We start from the raw sequence: 18,909 nt of genomic DNA on the forward strand, positions 1-18,909 counted from the left end.
GAGGTTTTTCCCTCCTGATACTGTTGGACAGTTTAAATACTTTGTCCTCATCCCTACAGCAGTCATATCCTCTCCCCATCCAAACCGTTCTCACAAGCTCAGCAGTTCCTTGGGACAAAAGTTCGTTTGGACTCATTAGTACATTAGAGTCTCTGTAAAATCACAAAACTTTATTGTTGGCCATTTGGTTCAATTAAACTGACACTATTTTTACATTGTTTTTTCAACTCCATATTTTGAGTATGATTCTGGGACTTTCATCTTTTCAGGTTTAAAATAATCCTTATTTAATGCTGGGCCTTGGCTTAGGCATTCGTGAAACAGGCTGTTCTATTTCTCCGAACCATTTAACTTGAAGCGAGCATTCTTCTGACTTGATGCTTGTAAACGTTTATATGAGAAGAAGAAAGACTTTTATAGGCTTTTGTAAAGACAGACTCTAAGTAACTGAACAGTTGCCCTTTGGTTGGGGTGTTGAGCAGACAGTAAGCTGGCCGTAACCACAGATCCTTGATGGAGGCTTTGCTTTGTTTTAAAATTTCAAATATTTCATAGATTTGAAAGTCCCTCACGTGTGACGAGGTCTAATGGTTTCCAATAGACTTGAATAGCTTTCTATGGGCGGTATCAGCAACATCCGCTTTATCTGTGTTTCCTCTGCTTTTCCAAATAAAGTCGGCTTCTTCTGTCAGTGGCCTCGTTCTCCATTAGAAACCCAGGTTGTTTCTCTCACATTGATGAGTCCACCCAGCAGTAAAAGGATGATGGGAGACAGGAACGTGACCCTCAGCCTGTGCGCACCCACTGCAGGTGTGTGGAGGTGGAGCAGTACCTGGTGGTACTCCACGCTACGTCCGGCACTGTGCAGCCTGCGGTTATCAGCATGTTGAGAGATTCGGTGCCGGCGATCACCTGGGGTTGTCTCGCATCCTCGTCAGAACAAGTGGCCGCCCCCGCTGTATGTAGCCTGACTCAATCTCCTTATCAGTGAGGTCATTAGCCCTGTAACTGTTATCTAAGTGTCTGACGGCTATTGTGCAGCCGCTGTTTGTTCTCACAGCTTACAGTGCCGAGCTTGAGCTCATGGAGAATTCCTAAATGGATCAGACCTGAGCTTCCTTGCCTGGTTAACTGTTGGATAGATCCTATAATTGGTTTTCAGGTTAATTGAATTAATTTAGTGTAGTGATTTTGTGCCTAAATAAATTATGAATTATGCAAGAAGTCTGGTTTGTTCTGCAAGACATTTAAAGGATTATTAGCTCATATTAATCTCTGCTTACTTTGATCATTTGTAATATGAACCTGGTTAGTCTCTGTAATAATGGCTTGGGAAACACCCAGCCCTGCCTCATCCTCACCGCTCATCCCTCGGTGATGGTCATACGCGTACCTTCCCTCGGCTCTGAACAGCAGCACGTCCTAACTTGCCCAGCTGTTGCCAGATGAATATTTTCAGCATGCTTTTGGTTACAAGTCCCAGCACCGACACCTTTCTACTGGAGGTTATAATTAGTAGCAGAGCTAGTATTTTTTCGCAGTGAACGCGACTGGTTGTGGCCTAGAAAGTGTCTGTTGTGCATGGCTGCAGCAGTGGGAAGTGTGTGTATATATAGCACTTCAGTCCCCTCCATTTATTTTGGGAGCAGAAAGCCGTAATTTCGTGGTTTTCTCCATATTTCAGTTTGTTAACATTACAGCCTTCCCAATATTCACTTGAAAACGGAGGGGCCACCATCTGGACTACAAGACTGTGGCACAGTGTTGGGGCTCTAGCAATGACTTACTTTGTAACTTGACAAAGAACTTTTCTGTGTTTTAAACTGTATTTTTTGGATTTTGCTTTGGTGTGAACTAGAGCTGGGCGATATGAGATTTTTTCATATCACGATATGTTTTTTTCATTTCAGGCGATAACGATATCTATCACGATATAAGCCAAATAACTATATTTGTAAGATTTAAATGTGCCGTTGCTCACAAGTAAAATGTGAAATAATCAGCAGCTTGTTTTTATTTAAATATTTATTTCCCATAATAAGTTCAACAGGGTAGATGTACTTAAGGAACACGAGACTTTTTCAGATAAATAAAGGCAAATATTGCAAACTACACAAAAGGCAGCCGCTAAAGCGTTTAAGTTTCAAAATAGAACAAATGAAACAGACTAAATTGTCAATTCCACTTAGAAACAAAATATTAATTCTAAAAATAAATCTTAGTTTGTTTTACAGGAGAACAGACAAAACTGACTAACTTTTGTCAATATCAAATAAACTGAGAACTAAAAGGAAATTCTCAATCTCTCCTTGTTGTATAGCTGAGCTTTTCAAACAGTTTTAACAGTTACTTTAGTCTGACAAAAGCCGAATGACGAATTAGCGCTTCCAGTCAGAGACTGAGGCTACGTCCACACGTACACGGGTATTTTTGAAAACGGAGATTTTCCGTTTTCGTTTTAAAAAATAATCTCGTCCACACATAAAGGAAGAAATGAAGGAAAACGCTGCTATGAACATGCCAAAGCAGCAGGTGGCGCTAGATTCCTAACCGTGCAGAAATGTTGGCCAATCAGAAGTCTAGAAGCCTCGGTGGGAAAAAGTAAACAAAGCTGGGGCATAGAAGCAGAACCGAGTCGTATGTGTGGAGGGACAGTAACTGTGTGTATATGTAAGCATTTAAACACTGCAGAGAGTAGAATTAACAGTATTGTAGAAATTCATTTCACCGAAACAATAACGTGGCGCACAGTGTGACGCATGCACCAGTTTATTGTATTTCCAGACTTGCTTTCGGCACAATTTACAGTGCAGCTACTCTGTTTTTTGTCAGACTTGAAATAGCCGAAATACCTTCACACTACGGAACTTCTATGGCTCTTCCGTTCGACAATCTCTCCGGCGTTGGAACCATCATCTGTTTTCTCTTCGGTCACGCTCGGTTGATTTTTCTAGTCGGCACACTCATTTCCTCCATTACCCGCTGGCTGCTTCCCAAACAAACACACGTGCGGCTTGGCACTTGTGCTGTACGTAACAAGTCACGCGACGTGACGCTGCGGCTGTGATTGGTTCGGCTCTGCACTACTTAATTTGGATTGGCTAACCTTTTTTTTTTTTTTTTTTTTTTAAGAGGACAAGAGCGGCGAGGTCTATCGCGATAGCTTAATTTCTCTATCGAGTAAAAGTTATATCGCGATACATATCGTTATCGTTCTATCGCCCAGCTCTAGTGTGAACTCATCCTCATGCTGGTCTAGATGCACAAACAGGAGGCCCACTGGTTATGCAGCGATCCTTGAGATTTTATCAGTTTGTGTTGCTTTCTCAGATGGTCCAATAGGGTGCAGAGACAAGACGGGGCACACTGGAAACTAAAGTGCTCTTGAATTAGGGGCTATTTAGGCTCTCACTGTGTGATCAACTGTCGTCTCATTTACTTTGTTTGCTGGACTGCAAGTGAAACGCAACGTTTCTGGTTTTGATGACGTATCTCGAGATTAGATAAAGAAATGATGACTGAGAATGACGTGATGCATGCTCAGTCATCCAGGTGAGGACCCCCCCCCCCCCAAATTGATTCTGTTCATATGGACGTTTTCAGTGGGACAAACGTCTGGTCATTGACTCAGGTGGCTTCTTCAGTCTCAGCTGACTGCAGGTTTCCCCATCCTTTAAACAGTACTTTTGCATAATGACAAAAACTAGCACCACTGGGGACGATGCAGATGTACTGCAGAGTCCTTTGTTGAACAAGAAACACGTTAAAGTCTTTTCAGCTATGTTTCACATGACTGGAGTGCATTTCTTGGGCTCATGTTGTTTTGAGCATTGTTACCATCTAAAATGAAAGCGATCACTATGTAGCTTCAGATTCGACAGAATCTTGTAAATTGTTGCAAATATCTTTTGTAGTGATGTAGTGACGGATCCACTGTGGTAGCAGAGGGAGGAGGACAGAATGGCCTGTGTAAATATATGGATTATCTAAGTCATTGTGGTTTTGGCAGTGATTTCATGAGCTGTCCTTTCTACAAAACCATGAAAATAGAGAATGGTTGTAGAAAAGTTCAGTCGAGTGGAGCAATAGTTCATTTCTGTCTGCTCCCGCTGACAGCTGATTCATTTAGCTTTGGTGCTAAATTTCAGCCAGATGTGGTTAGCTTGGAAGATTGATTCCTGCACAGTCTGAATCAGTATTTGAAAAAAAGCATCAGAGGATACCTAGAGATGTCCGAGAGGATGTAGAGGCAGGTTTTCTGCCATGACAACAGGTTTAATTTTTGCCTGCTTTTTTGTGTGGCATTGTCACTATTTTTCTTCTCGTGGCCGTAGCTTCAGGTTCTTCCTGTGAGCATGAGCGTGAACGTGCCTACCTGGGCAGGGTTGCAGCGCATGAAAGGGATCTTGGGTCACCTGCATCATGATACATACATGGCACCAGAGAGCTTGAACACATCTTAATGCTAAGGAGAAAAGACCTTACGTCTGTAGATCAAATGGCTCTTGGGGTGATGGCAGTGGAAGAATTTCCTGCATTCCCTCCTTTTACTGTCTCTTTTTATTAAGCATGCCTTTTCACTGTCTTTACCTGTGACTTGAAAGTCTCTCTCATTCTGTAGCAGAGCCATCTAAATGCTGTCATCATTGTCGGCCACTTGGCTGTTGATTTAGAGCTCTTAGGAAAAGTACAAGCAAGTGGGTGCCTTAATCCATTTGGGTGGATCCATTTATAGTATGGGTGGTCCCATTGGGAATCAAAGCCTTAAATGGTGCAATGTCAGTGCTGGGTTGTTTTAGCAGTGACTGTAGCACTGGAAAGAGGAGGAGAGGAGCCCAGAAAAGGCAATAGGAAATGTGTGCTGTAATATCTGTCAGTGTGTTGTGACATGTTGGTGCTGGAACACCACTGGCAATAAATTCCTGCCTTCTTTAAGTGTCTGATGACTTTAATTTAACTGATGTTGAAATTTATGAACTGCTGCTGGAACTTGATGCCATGTCCCAGTCTAGTTACATTGCTGCGTGCGCGCTGTGCCAACTGGAACTTTTACGCACACGATATTGGAAAACGCCGCCTGTGTTGCAGAACACTCCCACAGCACATGCTCGGCATCTATCTCGCCCTTCTTGTAACCACCCAGTAGTGTTTTCCTTTTAGGCCGATGTGGGAGCTCTGCCCTGTACAGGCACTAAGAGGCTGCCGTAAAGTCATTTGTTCCTTGGACTGAGAAACGAGTCTTGTGCTGGCAGTAAAATTCATGTCACGATTTCTCTGGTAACAGCCACCTCTCTCCAACATGGAGATGTGTTCAGACCAAACATCACATGTATGTGTTTTTAAGTCCGTTAGAGCTGATTGTCCTGGCAAAAGGAGACAGACATGCCAGGGATTGAGCTTTTTAACCGGGTGTACCTTTCAACCACCTGATTTATCCTTCTCTCTCCCCATCTTCATTAAAACTTTAACTGTTATTTACTCTTTTATTCACGGCTAACATTCCCCATCTCTAAACAAATGTTTTAGTTTTAGTTGTCACCACTTGATAAAAGCACATGAAAGTTTTATTTGCAGTAACAGGTTAGTATAGCATAACAAAAGTTAAGTACTTGTGTCATTCTCCGGTATCTTATAGACATCACACTTTTTCTTTGCTCCTTTGCTTACACCGAAGCTGCTAACTTGTAGCTAGCTCTGAGCTTTAATTTCTTTTAGCTTTTGCCACTTTCCCTTTGTTAGCTTCTTTAAAATGTCCGAGTTCAGATCAGTGAAGTCGATTTAGGTGTCTGATTAGCTTCGTGTTTATTCTTTGGCAAACTTTGTGTTCGCTCACAGGGAGGGATTTTTATGCTAATTGAATATTAGCATGTTGCTGTGAGTGTGCATGTTGCAATCAGACATGGGAAGTTGACAAGATTCCAGTCTGGGATTGGAATGCTGGAAATCGTCCAGTTCCTGTCCCTTGCCAGTCAATCGGTGCATCTCTACCAGTCATACTGGTGGCCTTGATTTCCAGTGCATCTTAAGCATCAATTTAGTTATTATTATATGTTGTAAGGTGATCAAGACTATGTGACTTGCACACCACTGTGCTTGAAAACCTGTTGTGTTATCAATGTGCACTATCAACACCATGCAGAGGCACAATGCAGCACCTGGTGCTTCCACCACCAGCAGAGCGGCAGCCAGTAAGGAGAGCCGGCCGAGCTGGGTAACAGCCTGCCAGGCTCCTTTCATATTGGCTCTTTATCTGCAGATGGTATCGGGACGCTGTGTTGACACAGAATTGTGTAAATCGACTTGTTTGCAGTGTGGGTTGAACAGGTCGATGTGCTGGTTCGGAGACCTCTTTGAAGTCCTGTGAAAACTTCCTGTACAGCCAGCAGAAAGTGATGTAGCCCAGCCCTCCGCTTGTCTCACATCGCCTGGCCTGGGTGTATGCTCGCTGCAGCAGTCTCGGAGCTGTAACACACACTAGATCTGATCTATTGTTTTGTCAAGCCCTGCCCTCTCCTTTTCTTTGGTGTTTGAGGTTTTTTTAATATTTTGGGAACATCCTGTTTGTGTGTTTAATGCTGTGGGGCACAGATTGTTTAGTTTAAGGCCTTTGACCATTCCTGCCCTCTTATTAGTGTGACGGAGCAGGAAAAGACCAGGAATGAGAGAGAGAGGGAGGGAAAGGGAGAAGGGGCTTATATGTTGGTAGAGATGAAGGCATGGGAAGGAAAAACGACATGGAGTGGAATTTGAGGTTGGTGGTGGTAGAGTGGGGAGGGTTGTGCAGGCAGACACCACTGGGAATGCTGGTGTCGCCGGTGTGCACACTAGTATTAAATACAGTTTAATGCTTAAAGGCTTGTTAATGTGTTATGGAAGCGACCCCTAGTTCTCCTTTTTAAATTTCCGATCCTTGTGATTGACTTAGTGGCGTAGGCCCACATCTGTGGCAGCTAACGTGCATCATACGTCACGAAATCTGTTTTCTTGGCTTCTTTCAGTGCCCCATGACATCACCTGTGAGGTCTTTGCATGGACGCACAAACCTTTGGGCAGGTTGTGCCTGGCAGCACATCTGTTGGGGGGCCTCTGGTTGTGACTGAAAGGGGCCTGGTTCTGTTTCCATCTGTAATTTGTGTAATTTACTGGATGTTTTTAAGCTACTTGCAGTTAAACTGCTAAGAGTTGGTTTTTGAAGTGCCTCTGGCACCGAGTCCTTTTCCCTTTTAAGGACCAGCTTATTAGAATCACACAGCTTTCATTTTTCCTTTGATGACCTTGCTGTACTATTTATATAGCCCTCACTTAATAGTATTTATTCAGCCTTCATTTAACTGGGAAGTACTTTTGTAATCAGGCAGCTGTTATTTGTAGGAGACCAAAGCTTTGTATTTATTTATATAAAATAGGGCATGATGGGTGTGGAACGGATTATAATGGCAGCATTTTCCTAAAAATAGAGGATGGATATCTCATTCTTCATGTTGTTAGCTGGAAACTTTTAAACAGAGAAGCTGATTACACCTTGTTTGGGAATGACGGCTTTATGACCTCATTCCAAGGATAAAGTAGCAGAAGCAGGAAGATGATACGGGAGGTGGGTTTCTGCTGACATCACTAAGATGTCGTATTCATGCCATCTGCAATAATTTAGAAAAACCAGTGACCGTGTATAACTGCAAGCTGGTATATTAGGTGACCTGTATGAAAAATAGCCAGGACCGTGTTTAGATCCTTATCCCTGCAGGCAGTGATCCCGCTCATGTTAGAGGCACAGAGGGAGCCATGTTGGCTCTAAGAGGATCCTGTCTTCATCCCGAGTAGGAGTGTGTGACCTACTATTAATGTTAAAGAAACCGTTGTGGCTGCACAGCGGTCACACGTTTCTGGTAGTTGGTCACCAGGTTTGGGGTTTTGTATTTTTACAGAAGCCCTCTCAATCCTTCACTGCTGCTCAACAATGAGAAGCTTCAGCTCTGTGCACAGGTTTCTCTGTAGGTTTGGGTCTGCAGGGCAGGTAGGCCACTCCATGACTCCATTAACGTGCTGTTCCTTTGGCCTCTGCTTTGTTGACGTGCAGGAAGAACCACCGGAGCTGGTTGCGTTGATGCTTGATTTGATTTGATCCCAACTCTTTGCTAAATCTTTTGGATGTTCACAAATCTGATCATTAACAAGCTCCTCCCGTCTACTTTTGGGCTGAACCACCTTTCTCATGATCATCCAGCCAGCACGGACCTCCAGACCGAGGACTACTGATGGTCATTTTAGTTCTTCCATGTCCAAATGATCACGCCTTGGAATAGAAGAAAGTGCTTTAAACACACAGCCAGCTGAGATCAGGGATCTGTAAGTGGCTGACAGATTGACTGCCATTACAAATTACAGACTGTTAATTGAGCAAACTTGGATATTCATCAAGGGATTAAATAATATATCTTTTCTGAAATGTTAATAATAAGGATAAAAATAAACCATAACCAGCAGTATTCAGACCTGTTCGTATTACCCTTATTTGTTTCCAGTCCATGAAGACTGGTTATGGTTGGTTTGTCTCTCCAGCACTTTGGTCAGATAGGAGGAAAAGCCTTCTGCTCGTCTCTGTCCATGCCGCTCTCCTTCTTCACGTCAGATACTGAAAGGCCTCTCTTCATTTGTCTCCCTTGTCTCTCTTGCAAGCAGCATTTTTGTGTCATTACATCACTTATTATGGCTTCCAGATGTCCCTCCAATCCCACTCCGGGGTCGGGGATGGGATTGGAGCACGTCGCGGGTGCAAGGTTTGGACACTTGCTGTAACTGGCTCAGCCGCTGCCTGTGACTGGGATGCCTTTTCTGGCTCTCTACCCACACACTGTTTTTATTCCCCAGTGCTGCCAGCCTCACTTACTCTCACAAGCTGAACTTAATGTTGTTTTCATTCTCCTTTCTGTCTTTATTCATGTTTTTATCCTACAGTTGCCTAACGTGCTCTTTCCTGTGAATTTGGTTTTCCAGACCCGGGTTTCAAATTCTTCGCCTTGAATGAGGCTCCATCATATTCTTAAGAAATCATAGTGTCACACTATCCTAACCGAGCACTGGAGGCTCAGTTGTGGTTCTGAGTTTCCAACAGTAGACTGGAAGACCGAGTTCCCAGCTATCAGCCCTCTCCTGTGGAACCAGCTCCCAGTTTGACGTCCTCCGTGCTTTTAAAAACATTCCTTTTGATAAAGTTTATAGTTGGAGCCGGATCAGGTAATCCTGAACCATCACTTAGTTGTCCTGGTGTAAGCTGCTGGGAGACTTCCTGTGATGCACTCCTCTTTGGACCTTGCACGTGTTTATGAAGCCCTGCAGCGTGTCCTTACATTTTGTCCTGCATGTCTTCTTTTCTCTTTCCCTTATCTGAGTTTGATCTTATCCAACTTTATTGATATAAAATGTATTTTGTGACTGTCGCCAGTGTAATCTTTACATGCTTTTACAGTTGAAGTCTTTAAAAAGTCGAGACTCAGTTTGTGTGGATTACAACATTTGTAGAGAAGCTGCCTGCGTAATGTATGAGCTCCGTCTAAATCTTTGTCCCAGTGTATGTAGCTCTGAGCCGCAGTGTGTGGAAAGGCCAAAAACAAACCAGGAATATGACTTTAGTGGAAATATTTGCATTATTTTATTCACAGGTTGGCTTATTTTCTATCAGAGGCATCCAGGTACACCCAGAGTTACGTTTCTCTCCAACACAGCCTGGAGGTCTATGCTGTCGTCTGTCTTCTCAGTCCAGGGTTTTTGGGGGACAGCTGCTACCTGAACAGTCGACCTTTTTAAACAGTGATTTTCACACAAACCAGCACTGACTTGTGGTTTTGGAACAAGATGGGCTCGATAAGCACTCAGCATTTTGGGCTAAACCGGTCTGGCTGTGTGGATTAGGTGGCGTCACTGGTGTTTTTCCAGTTTCGCTGCATCCTAAGGCCTTCTACTAAATCGTGTGTGTGTTTGCACTGTAGTGTGCATATTTTTCTTTCATTGTACTTGTTTGCCTGCGCCTCACTGTCTTCCTGCAGGACAATTTCATGGCACTGACGTGTCTTTATTTTAAAAAGCTACACATTGCTGCAGTCACGCTGAGGCTTGGAGGCTCGGACGGTTACCTTTGCAGTGTTGCAATGGATCCCTACCACACCTCGTCATAGCAACGGTTGCTATGTTTTAATGTGTCTACTTTGCTAGTGGCTTGAGTTGTGTGATCATACTTTATGGTATGTGTTTTTGTTTAAGCATGTGCATGACTTTTATGGATCTATGGACAAACTGATCCCCGTGTAAATGAGTGATTGCAGTCAGAGAGAGAGACCGCCCCCCTATGAAACAGAAGATTTGGGGGGGTCACTAAAATGGTCCTTATTTGTCTCTTATTTCCAAAACACTCAAACTTATGACGGGTGTGTAAATTATAGCCAAGTGTAACAGAGTCATATCTGGGCCTTTCACTAATAAACCATCTGCTTTTCAAGTGGTTTTTATCCTGTTTGATTCCTGTTCAGAGAAGCGATTCGTGTAATATGTTTGACTGTAAAGTTTCTGCCGAGGCCAAAGCAAGACGGAGTCAGCAATTATGTGTCAGATGTAGATGTGAGGAATTAGCCCTGTGTGTCTGCGTGCACATGTTTGTGTCCGTGTTTGCAGTTTTGCTTTGTTGTGGACGGTGCCTGTGGGCTCCTGGCTCACAGATGAAAGCCGTATCTCATGTGGCTGCTTCAGTGGAGCTCCTGAGTCAGCGTGCAGCTACTAATCAGTGTTTTCTCCTTCTCGGCTGGCGTGACTCTCTCCCCCTTACTCTACGGCCGGCCGCCATGTTAGCTTTTATTTGTAGAGTGCAGCCAGAATTGACTTTGGCTTTTTTGCTGTATTATATGTAATACAGTCCAAATAGGCCTCCGACTCTACCTCGTCGGGTCAACTTGGAGAAGGTAGAAGTGGTGAGGAAGCAAGGCGGGTGACGTGTGGGCTGCGAGGGATGGTGTGGTCATCCTAGCAGTTAGTCCGGTCAGTATGGCAGAGTAACGTAAGCTACACGTGGTGTCTGACATCAGGTTTCATTACACGACGCCCTCTGTGTCCACTGTGTTGAACCATAACTGCATCTATGGAAACTGGCGTGAAGAATTTCAGAACACATCGCTATTATTTTCAGAGATTATGTGATTGGTTTGATTTTTGTGCCATGAACAACTTTATTAGAGAGCTGGCTCGGCCCAAAATCTGATTCAACTTTTGGAGTTGATCAGGAAACGTATAGCATACAGGAAGCTTTGAAAGGCTGAGTTTCCCGTAGTGAGCTGGGACACTGCTGTCAAATCCCCCTGATGTCCTCAGGAAAATTTCACAAACACATCTGGATTTGAGCTTTTATGGAGGTGAGTTTCAGTTGTGTGGTCTCAGAGAGTTTGCTGGGCGCGTGGACAGCTGATTCAACCATCAACATTTATGTTAGGATCCAGTTATAAACAGTTTATGCACGACACACTGAATATGAAGGTTTTTTGTCTTTACAGTGTAAAAGCAGTTCTGGATCCTTCCGCTGTGTTTTCCCAGTAAAGAGAAAAACGTCGTGTCAAATGGATTTAATTGCCTGTCTAATTGTTTGCTGCTCAGGCTGTTTACCTTTGATACAGGAATTAAAATGAATTTATATTAGATTTCATAGCAAGATGTTATCGTAACCGTGGCAAACGTGCCACATCAGGTTAGAGGGTAAAATGGTGTTTGGCAGCTGAAACCACAGTTTGCTGCAAACAGCACGATTCCCATCAGCCCGGAGCCAAGTGATGGCGACTATAGAGTGGTGGCGAATAAAACAGTCACTGATTGGTGCGTGACACTCGTACAGGGCAAGATTAAAAATGTCACATAGCTGGACATCATATCTTAAATGAATCATATCGTATGAGCTCATTTCAATCACCGTTCACGTGAACTGCCTCAACCTTGGTTTGGATGTTCTCACATACCAGTGACTGCTGCTGCTCTGTGTGTACATACTCATGGAGCTCAGACGTTAGTTAGAAAATAATTAGAACATACAAAAGTTTCTATTGTTTCTTTATTCATTTCTATTTAGTTTGTTCTCAAGAAGTCACTTTAGGTCGAGCTGGTCTCCAGAGTGGAGATGCTTGTTCCAGTTCTTGTTTTCCACTGATTTGACCCTCAAACACGAGAACCTGCCAGTATGGTGATGGTCAAAATTAATGGTAAAATAAACTGGCTGAAACTGGTTTTCGAACCTACGTATGTTTTTATTTTGTTTTTTCTGGGGACATGTGACTTCAGTCAGTTGGTCGTGTGGTTTGCCGGAGCATCTCCTGAGGAAGTGGGATGCCACCGCCTGCCTGCTGCGAGCACACAAACACAGTGATGTCCAGGCTCTTTCTTTCAGTGTGGCACCTTTGGACACCGTGTAGCTGCACACATGTGGGATACGCAGACGTAGCTGTTGCTTGGATATGTTGTTTCTAGCCGCGTATCGAGTTCTTGGCTCTTTATTTGTGTTGGAGCTGGCTCTGTCAGGAGGTTAGATAACGCATGAAAAAGCGAAGCAAGTACGCACAAGAGCGCTTTGTGAGAAAGAACTATTCGGCTGTGTCGCAGCCTTGTTTGTCATCGTTTCTGCAGACTTGTCGCATTTCCCTGGCTGCTTTCTGAAAGCTGGTTCCTGACTCCAAATATATCACGGTTGGTCAACCACTACATTTCAGCTCAGTGCTTCTGGTCGACTTACGCTGCAGGAAAATTAATGATATGATTAAACATGTATTTCCCAGCCTCACGCAGTGTCACTGCCGGGTTGCTTGTGTGTTTTAGGTTTGTGGAAATGTGTGCCAAGACTACTCCGGCCCTCGCTTTCTCTCTGCCCTGCGGTCACAGCAGGCCAGCTGTCGGCGGAGTCGGGAGGAGTGTGAGGAAAACAGAGCTATGAGTGACCTGTTTGTTTTATATCGGCAGGCATTTCCCCGTCTCTCAGTGGGAGAAAGTCCTCTTTTCTTCCAACACTGGAGGTTCTGTAAAGTTACAGCAACCAGAAGAGTTTAGCTTGATGATTAGTCTCTCTTCCTCCGACACAAGCCCGTTGTACATCAGATGGAGATTTGGTCTTTTGTTAACCAAGAGTGTACGTAAACATCAAACGTGCGCTCGTGTTCGAATGCCTACTTGGATGTATGCTAGCCTCGCTAAATGTGGCTAATAAGACTGCTGAAGCCCTGTTGAGAAATAGGCATAAATAATTCTGATTACAATCATATATCTATCAACTTTTTCAGAAAGCCGTCACTGAAACTAATATCCTGACCTTGGTGAACTTTCAGCTCGTCCAGGTTATCCTTGGCATGCTGAGATCATGTAAACCAGGAAGTGGTTGAATAGCCTTCCACAAATGAGGGAAACGCTGACTTTGTGAGCCTTAGATGGAATCTGTCTAGCTTTGTGAGAGGACGTCAGCAGCCCTCACAGATCCCTCGCAGCTCCCCCAACCAGAAACCTAACAATAGCCAGCTTCATCGTTCAGCCTATCTGGATCCGCTGTCATCTGCTGTAAAGACCAGGTGGTCACAAACACTTTAAAGTCCATTTAGAGGAACACGGGGCCTTATACGTGGGAATGTAGTGGCTGCTTCTTGTTATGACATAACGAACACAAATGTTTCCACCAGCGTGGGTCATTTCAGGCTCAAGTCTTTAGAGCTTCCAGCTTTGAGCGCCAAAGGTGATTAGTGATGTCATTTAGAAATGGAAAACCAGACTGGCCGCTCAGATTGTGATCACGGACTCTGAGCTTCGCCTAGATGCAGATTCGATTGGGTGGAGGTCTCGGGAGTTCTTCATCCAGTGTCCTCAATGTGGTGAAGGGACGTGGAGCTCTGGGCTCCCTGCAGCACTTTCCTGCCTGCATCGAGCACCTCGGCGATGACGCCGTGACGACGCGGTGTGACGTCAGACCTTTGAGGTCGATCGGTGTTTTGCCATGATGTCACACACCTGTCCAGCCACGTTTGTTAGAAATGCTAAAGTGACACGTTGGTGCTGCTGATTGCTGTTACTTGTCACTCGTACAGCGTTTATATCGTGTCCTTATCTTGGTTTTCTTCTTTGTGTATCGTTTTCTTTACTGCACAATGACCATGAAACGTGGCTATAAAATGCTGACAGTCTCCATCATCCACATTTTTAGATTATGTTACGGTGTTATGAATGGCCAGCTGTTTATTTGCTGCTTCGAATGCCGTTTACTTGGAGGTTGACATCTGTACAGAGCAAAATTGAAAAGCTTGCACCAGAATGTTATCCATAGAAACTCTTCTGGTGTGTTTTTTGTTTTGTTTTTTAAATTTCTGACTTGACCGCTGTCTTCTTTCTCTCCAGCCAAACCCTTCACATCCAAAGTGAAGCAGATGCGCCTGCACAAGGAAGACTTTGAGATCCTTAAAGTGATTGGACGAGGAGCCTTTGGAGAGGTAACACCTTATTTTAATGTCACACTCAAACCTTTGCAGCAGGCACAGACCTGCAGATGGATTCTGTCCCTTTACCTGTAATGGGCTCTAATTGGTCACATGATCATTGTGTGAAATGTCCTCCCTGAGGCAGAGACGACGTGATTAACGGACAATATTTCTCTTGAACCCTTAATACCCGTGTTGTGCGAGCTGAGTGTTGTGGCGTTTCAACCTTGAATTCTTTCTGCTGCATTCCAACAGCAGCGCGTCGCATTGGTCCGCCACATGAGCATGACTCTACTTGCAGCACGAGCTGAGCTTGTTGAAGCTTCGCTCACACTGAACCTGTAAACAGAATGAAGTCGAGCTCAGAGGAGCCATCCACTGAGGGTTTATTTATTTCTTTTATGTGTGCCCGCAGGGAAGCTGAAATGCATTTGTCACTGGTTTCAGGTAATGATGTCAAAGCTGGGGAATGTTGAAGGGACAGATGACTGTTGGATAACGAAAGCTCGCATGGAAGCTGACAATGCTCAGACTTTCTTTTTCTACGAGAAGCTTTGATATGATCGTCGTAAGCCCTGCTCCAAGCTTGCAGACAATTCATATCTGGCATTGTTATCCAAAATCTGTTGAAACAAGCTGGGGAATTCCTTTGAAGACGCTCTGATACACGGAACGAGAGAGAAATGTCAGTCGGTGTGGACGTGGACGCTCCTGGCAGCACCAGCATCAGATGCGGGCGAGCTGCTGGTAGGAGTGCTGGTATGTGCAGTCACGTGACGCAGTGCGTCTGTGTTTCGGGCTTCGGTGATGTTGCCTGACTCCTGAACGGAGCTACCTCGTGGTAACTCTCCAGCGGCCTTTTCACTAAACCACATGTGTTTTTACGGGTGTAGCGTGGCAGAAAAATTAAATTAGCTCGGGAGACATCGTGATTGTCCCGTGGCTCTACTATTTAATCGGCTCATAAAAATATACCTTATTTCATCAAACTGTGACCAGGCGCTTTATTTGTGTCAGCTGGAGAAGGAAACAAGCCTTTCATTTGAAGCTGGCTTCTATTTCCACTGCCCCGGGTCAAGAGTAGCTGTGACGATAAAGGGAGCTGCAAAACTCGTTAACTCTTCCCCGCTCGCACGTCTGCTAGTGACCTTGTTTCTCTTTTCTGAGCTGAGCAGTTTCAGGCTTCAAGAACAAAATGACTGGGTGTGCACCAGAGGTTAGTGAGGGTGATCAGGTCACATCATTAGTGATATATACTGACTGGTGAAATGGTCTGTTGTGCTGAAGAGTATAAAAGCAGTGCTGTTGATTAGCCGGTCAATCTGTTCCTATGATCACGAGCGTAGTGACCAGATGAACCGGGTTGTGGAAAACTGAATGTCCTTCAGAGGAAGCAGGGAAAATAGTGGAATCTGTCCATACAGTTGTTGCATGTCTTTAGGAGCCGTCTTTAGACTCATTCACAAATAAAAATCTATTTAAAATGCTGCCTTCTTTTAAGCGTGCCGCCTTCTCAAACACGCACACAGTGCCAGCTTGGCTCGGTCATGCTGCTACCCTCTGTGTGCCTTGCAGGTTGAATGCATTAAGCATTATTCTTTGCATTTTCTCAGAAAAGCGGGGTGACCCAAAACGTAACTGTCATTGTGCGTTAATAATATACGACTGATTAGTTTAACCGACTAGTATTTCCAGTTGGGGCCCCAACGTTCAAACACCTCGCTGGCTAACCGTTAACATCCCTGATGTCAATAAAACCATCTCAGGCCTCAGCACGGCGTCGTGTTCTCCACATTTCCCTCATGAATAAAAGCTCACCTGGTCAGTTGTGGTGGACACGCCCCCTCCTGCCTGTTAAACCTGTGGAGCTAAACGCTGTGGTGACTCCTGTGAACGAGGCTAATCGACACACCTGTTAGTAATGCTAATAACTAATATCAACGATGGATTACACTGGATCTACTTTTTTGTGTGTGTGCCGTAAGCAGCTGTAAAAATGATGGCTCATAATCACGACTACGCTCCAGGTCAGATATAACTGGTTATGATTTTGAGCCATCTTTTTTTATGTTAAGCACAGAGTGGTAAGGAGATGTGGTAGCAGACACAGGAAGCAGAGTAAAGTTAGCAGAGAGTCGGTCTGGAGAACACGCAGGATGTTTTGATTTCATCCTCCCGTTGTCAGCAGCAGCAGAGAGATGGCGCAGATACGTGACGCCGTGGAGTTTGCCTGATGAATGGACCAGTTTGTACTGGCCTGTTGCCTGTGAGGATGCTCCCATTAGGGACTGGGGTGCGTCGTCTTTAGCACAAAGGGCCAAGAGCTGCTCCGTCTGGTGTAGTTAGTGCCTGAGATGAGGGTGGAAGAGCTCGTTCACTCTAAACGCCATGTCTTCCTTGCTGGCTGCCAGTCAGTGCTATACATTTCTGAACTGCTTGTCACACTGAGTCACCAGTCAGCAGCCCGCATGCTTGTAAACACAACCTCGGTTGTTATTTCGCCAAAGTTTCACTAGTAATTTACTCTGTGGAGTAATGCAGTTAGCCCCTCTGGTCGGGTCCTTACTGATAAACTAACGGGGGGAGTGGAGTCATAAACGCAGGGCAGGGAGGACACGATGGAGAAGAGAACAGGAAGCAGAGATGGAGGAAAGGACAAAAACAGCTAGACGTTGCCAGAAAAGTGCGCTCGCCCTGTCCTCCTGCAGTCCCCTCCTCTGGTGAGGGCTCACTCGGGGAAATCCAAACACTGCAGGAATGTTGTCATTGTATTGCATTAGTAGCATTAATTTAATAGACTGCAGACCCCTCTGCTGCACAGACTGACTTTGTTTGTTTCACTGTTTTTCTGCATCTTTGTCTCGGCCTGTATTTCTTCTGCTTTTATAACGTCCTTGTGCTTTTTCTACATTTAGGCTTATTTCAGTGTGGACTCAGTTTTTAGTTTTGAATTTGGTCAACGAGGCCAAAGCAAATTTTCTTTTTTCCTTTTGTGGGCCAGTAAAGTAGGAGACAAAGGAGGAGAGAAATTAGCAGGGACATAAATTTGCATGAACATGTGTTTTGGCTGTGAGCTCGCAGCACAGCTGCCTGCGCAGCTCCTTTTTTGGCAAAACGTAAAGGCCGGGGCAAGTTTGTCAGAGCAGTGTGTCGCAATCATCACTCGGGAAAGTTGGCCTGTGAGAAGCTGCGAAGCTGAGACTTATTTACTTTACAGTTGTTAACCCGGCTCTGCATGATGCAGTATCACATCAGTGCACTTAACAGCTGATGAGACAATTTTTTCATTTTTTGATCATAGAAAAATTCAAGCGTCCAGCTGTGCAAGTCTGTGGTCCACACGGTGTCTCCGAGAAGGAAGTGACCGTAGTGTCTGCGGTCACTTCCTGCGCCCTCCCCCCACGCTGCTGGTTCTTCTGCCGCACCTTCAATGCTTTATTTTCCCTTCCTGGCCCATATTGGATCTATTTTCGTTTTAATCCAGTGTTGCATGATTATCCCTTCCTGTGCTTCCTCTTTTTTCTTTGACCTCAGTCTCCATACTCACGGACTCTGATCTAGATCATTTAAAGTAATTAGATTACATTTTTCCTTAACGTCTGAACTGTTTATTCACATCTGTGTGATTGTTGTTTTGTGCATCTGTGTTAGTATGATCACTTAAAGGATCCTTGTGCATCCACAGCCTGCTCTTTTCTTGTTGCCTCGAGGCTCAGATAATAACTGGATGGATCTTTGTAATTCGTCGTCAGCCTCGCCGTCACACCAAGTATTAAATTCACTCTCATAACGGCTTTCTTTTGTCTTTTTGCAGGTTGCAGTGGTAAAAGTGAAAAACACTGACAAAGTTTTTGCAATGAAGATTCTCAACAAGTGGGAGATGCTGAAGCGAGCAGAGGTGAGTATCTTTGGTTACTGCAAAGTTTATATACACACAATATTAATAAATATTGATCACTCATTTAAAAAACAAAGTGCCTGTCTGAGCACAGAACAGGCCTTCACTTGCAGGTTCTTGCAGAGCTGCTTGTTGCATGTTTTTCTCATCGACCTCTCCCGACAGTCTCGCATTCTTGTCGGTCCCCTGGGTCTTCAGTCTACATGCCTCAAACGTCACAAACCAAACGTGTGTGCGCACAAACGCCTGGATGTAGGAGAGGACATAAAGCCACACACAGACATGCATGACGAGCATGCTGTCGTCGTGAACACGAGCCTGATTTTATTTCAGGTTTTTAACTTTGAAGGCGGCCGGAACAGTTTTGGTTTCTGTTTTAGTCAGACTGCTGAGATTGAAAGATCACGGAGAGGTCGGGTGTGTGTAAAACATGAAAATGTTTTTATTTCTGTAGATGTGTGGAGCTTTTTATAAGAAACCAAAGCATTTGTGCAGATTTGGCTGCTGATATTGTAGGTGGGCAGGATGGATTAG

At 44.5% G+C, this 18,909-nt stretch overlaps 1 protein-coding gene across 6 annotated transcripts in view; it reads left to right on the plus strand.

Moving 5' to 3' along the window:
* Positions 1-18,909, plus strand: part of cdc42bpab (CDC42 binding protein kinase alpha (DMPK-like) b) — a 71,656-nt gene that overhangs the window by 18,680 nt on the left and 34,067 nt on the right. For all 6 annotated transcript variants that reach the window (XM_085431265.1, XM_085431260.1, XM_085431263.1 and 3 more), the window contains exons 2-3: positions 14,398-14,489; positions 18,292-18,375. In XM_085431265.1, coding sequence (XP_085287391.1) covers positions 14,398-14,489; positions 18,292-18,375 — 176 coding nt within the window. The remainder of the gene's footprint in view (positions 1-14,397; positions 14,490-18,291; positions 18,376-18,909) is intronic.

The sequence above is a fragment of the Copadichromis virginalis genome, linkage group LG15 (assembly GCF_057382275.1).
Source record: "Copadichromis virginalis isolate Kocher_CV1m ecotype Utaka linkage group LG15, C_Virginalis_male_GT1.1, whole genome shotgun sequence".
Classification (NCBI taxonomy): Eukaryota; Metazoa; Chordata; class Actinopteri; order Cichliformes; family Cichlidae; genus Copadichromis; species Copadichromis virginalis.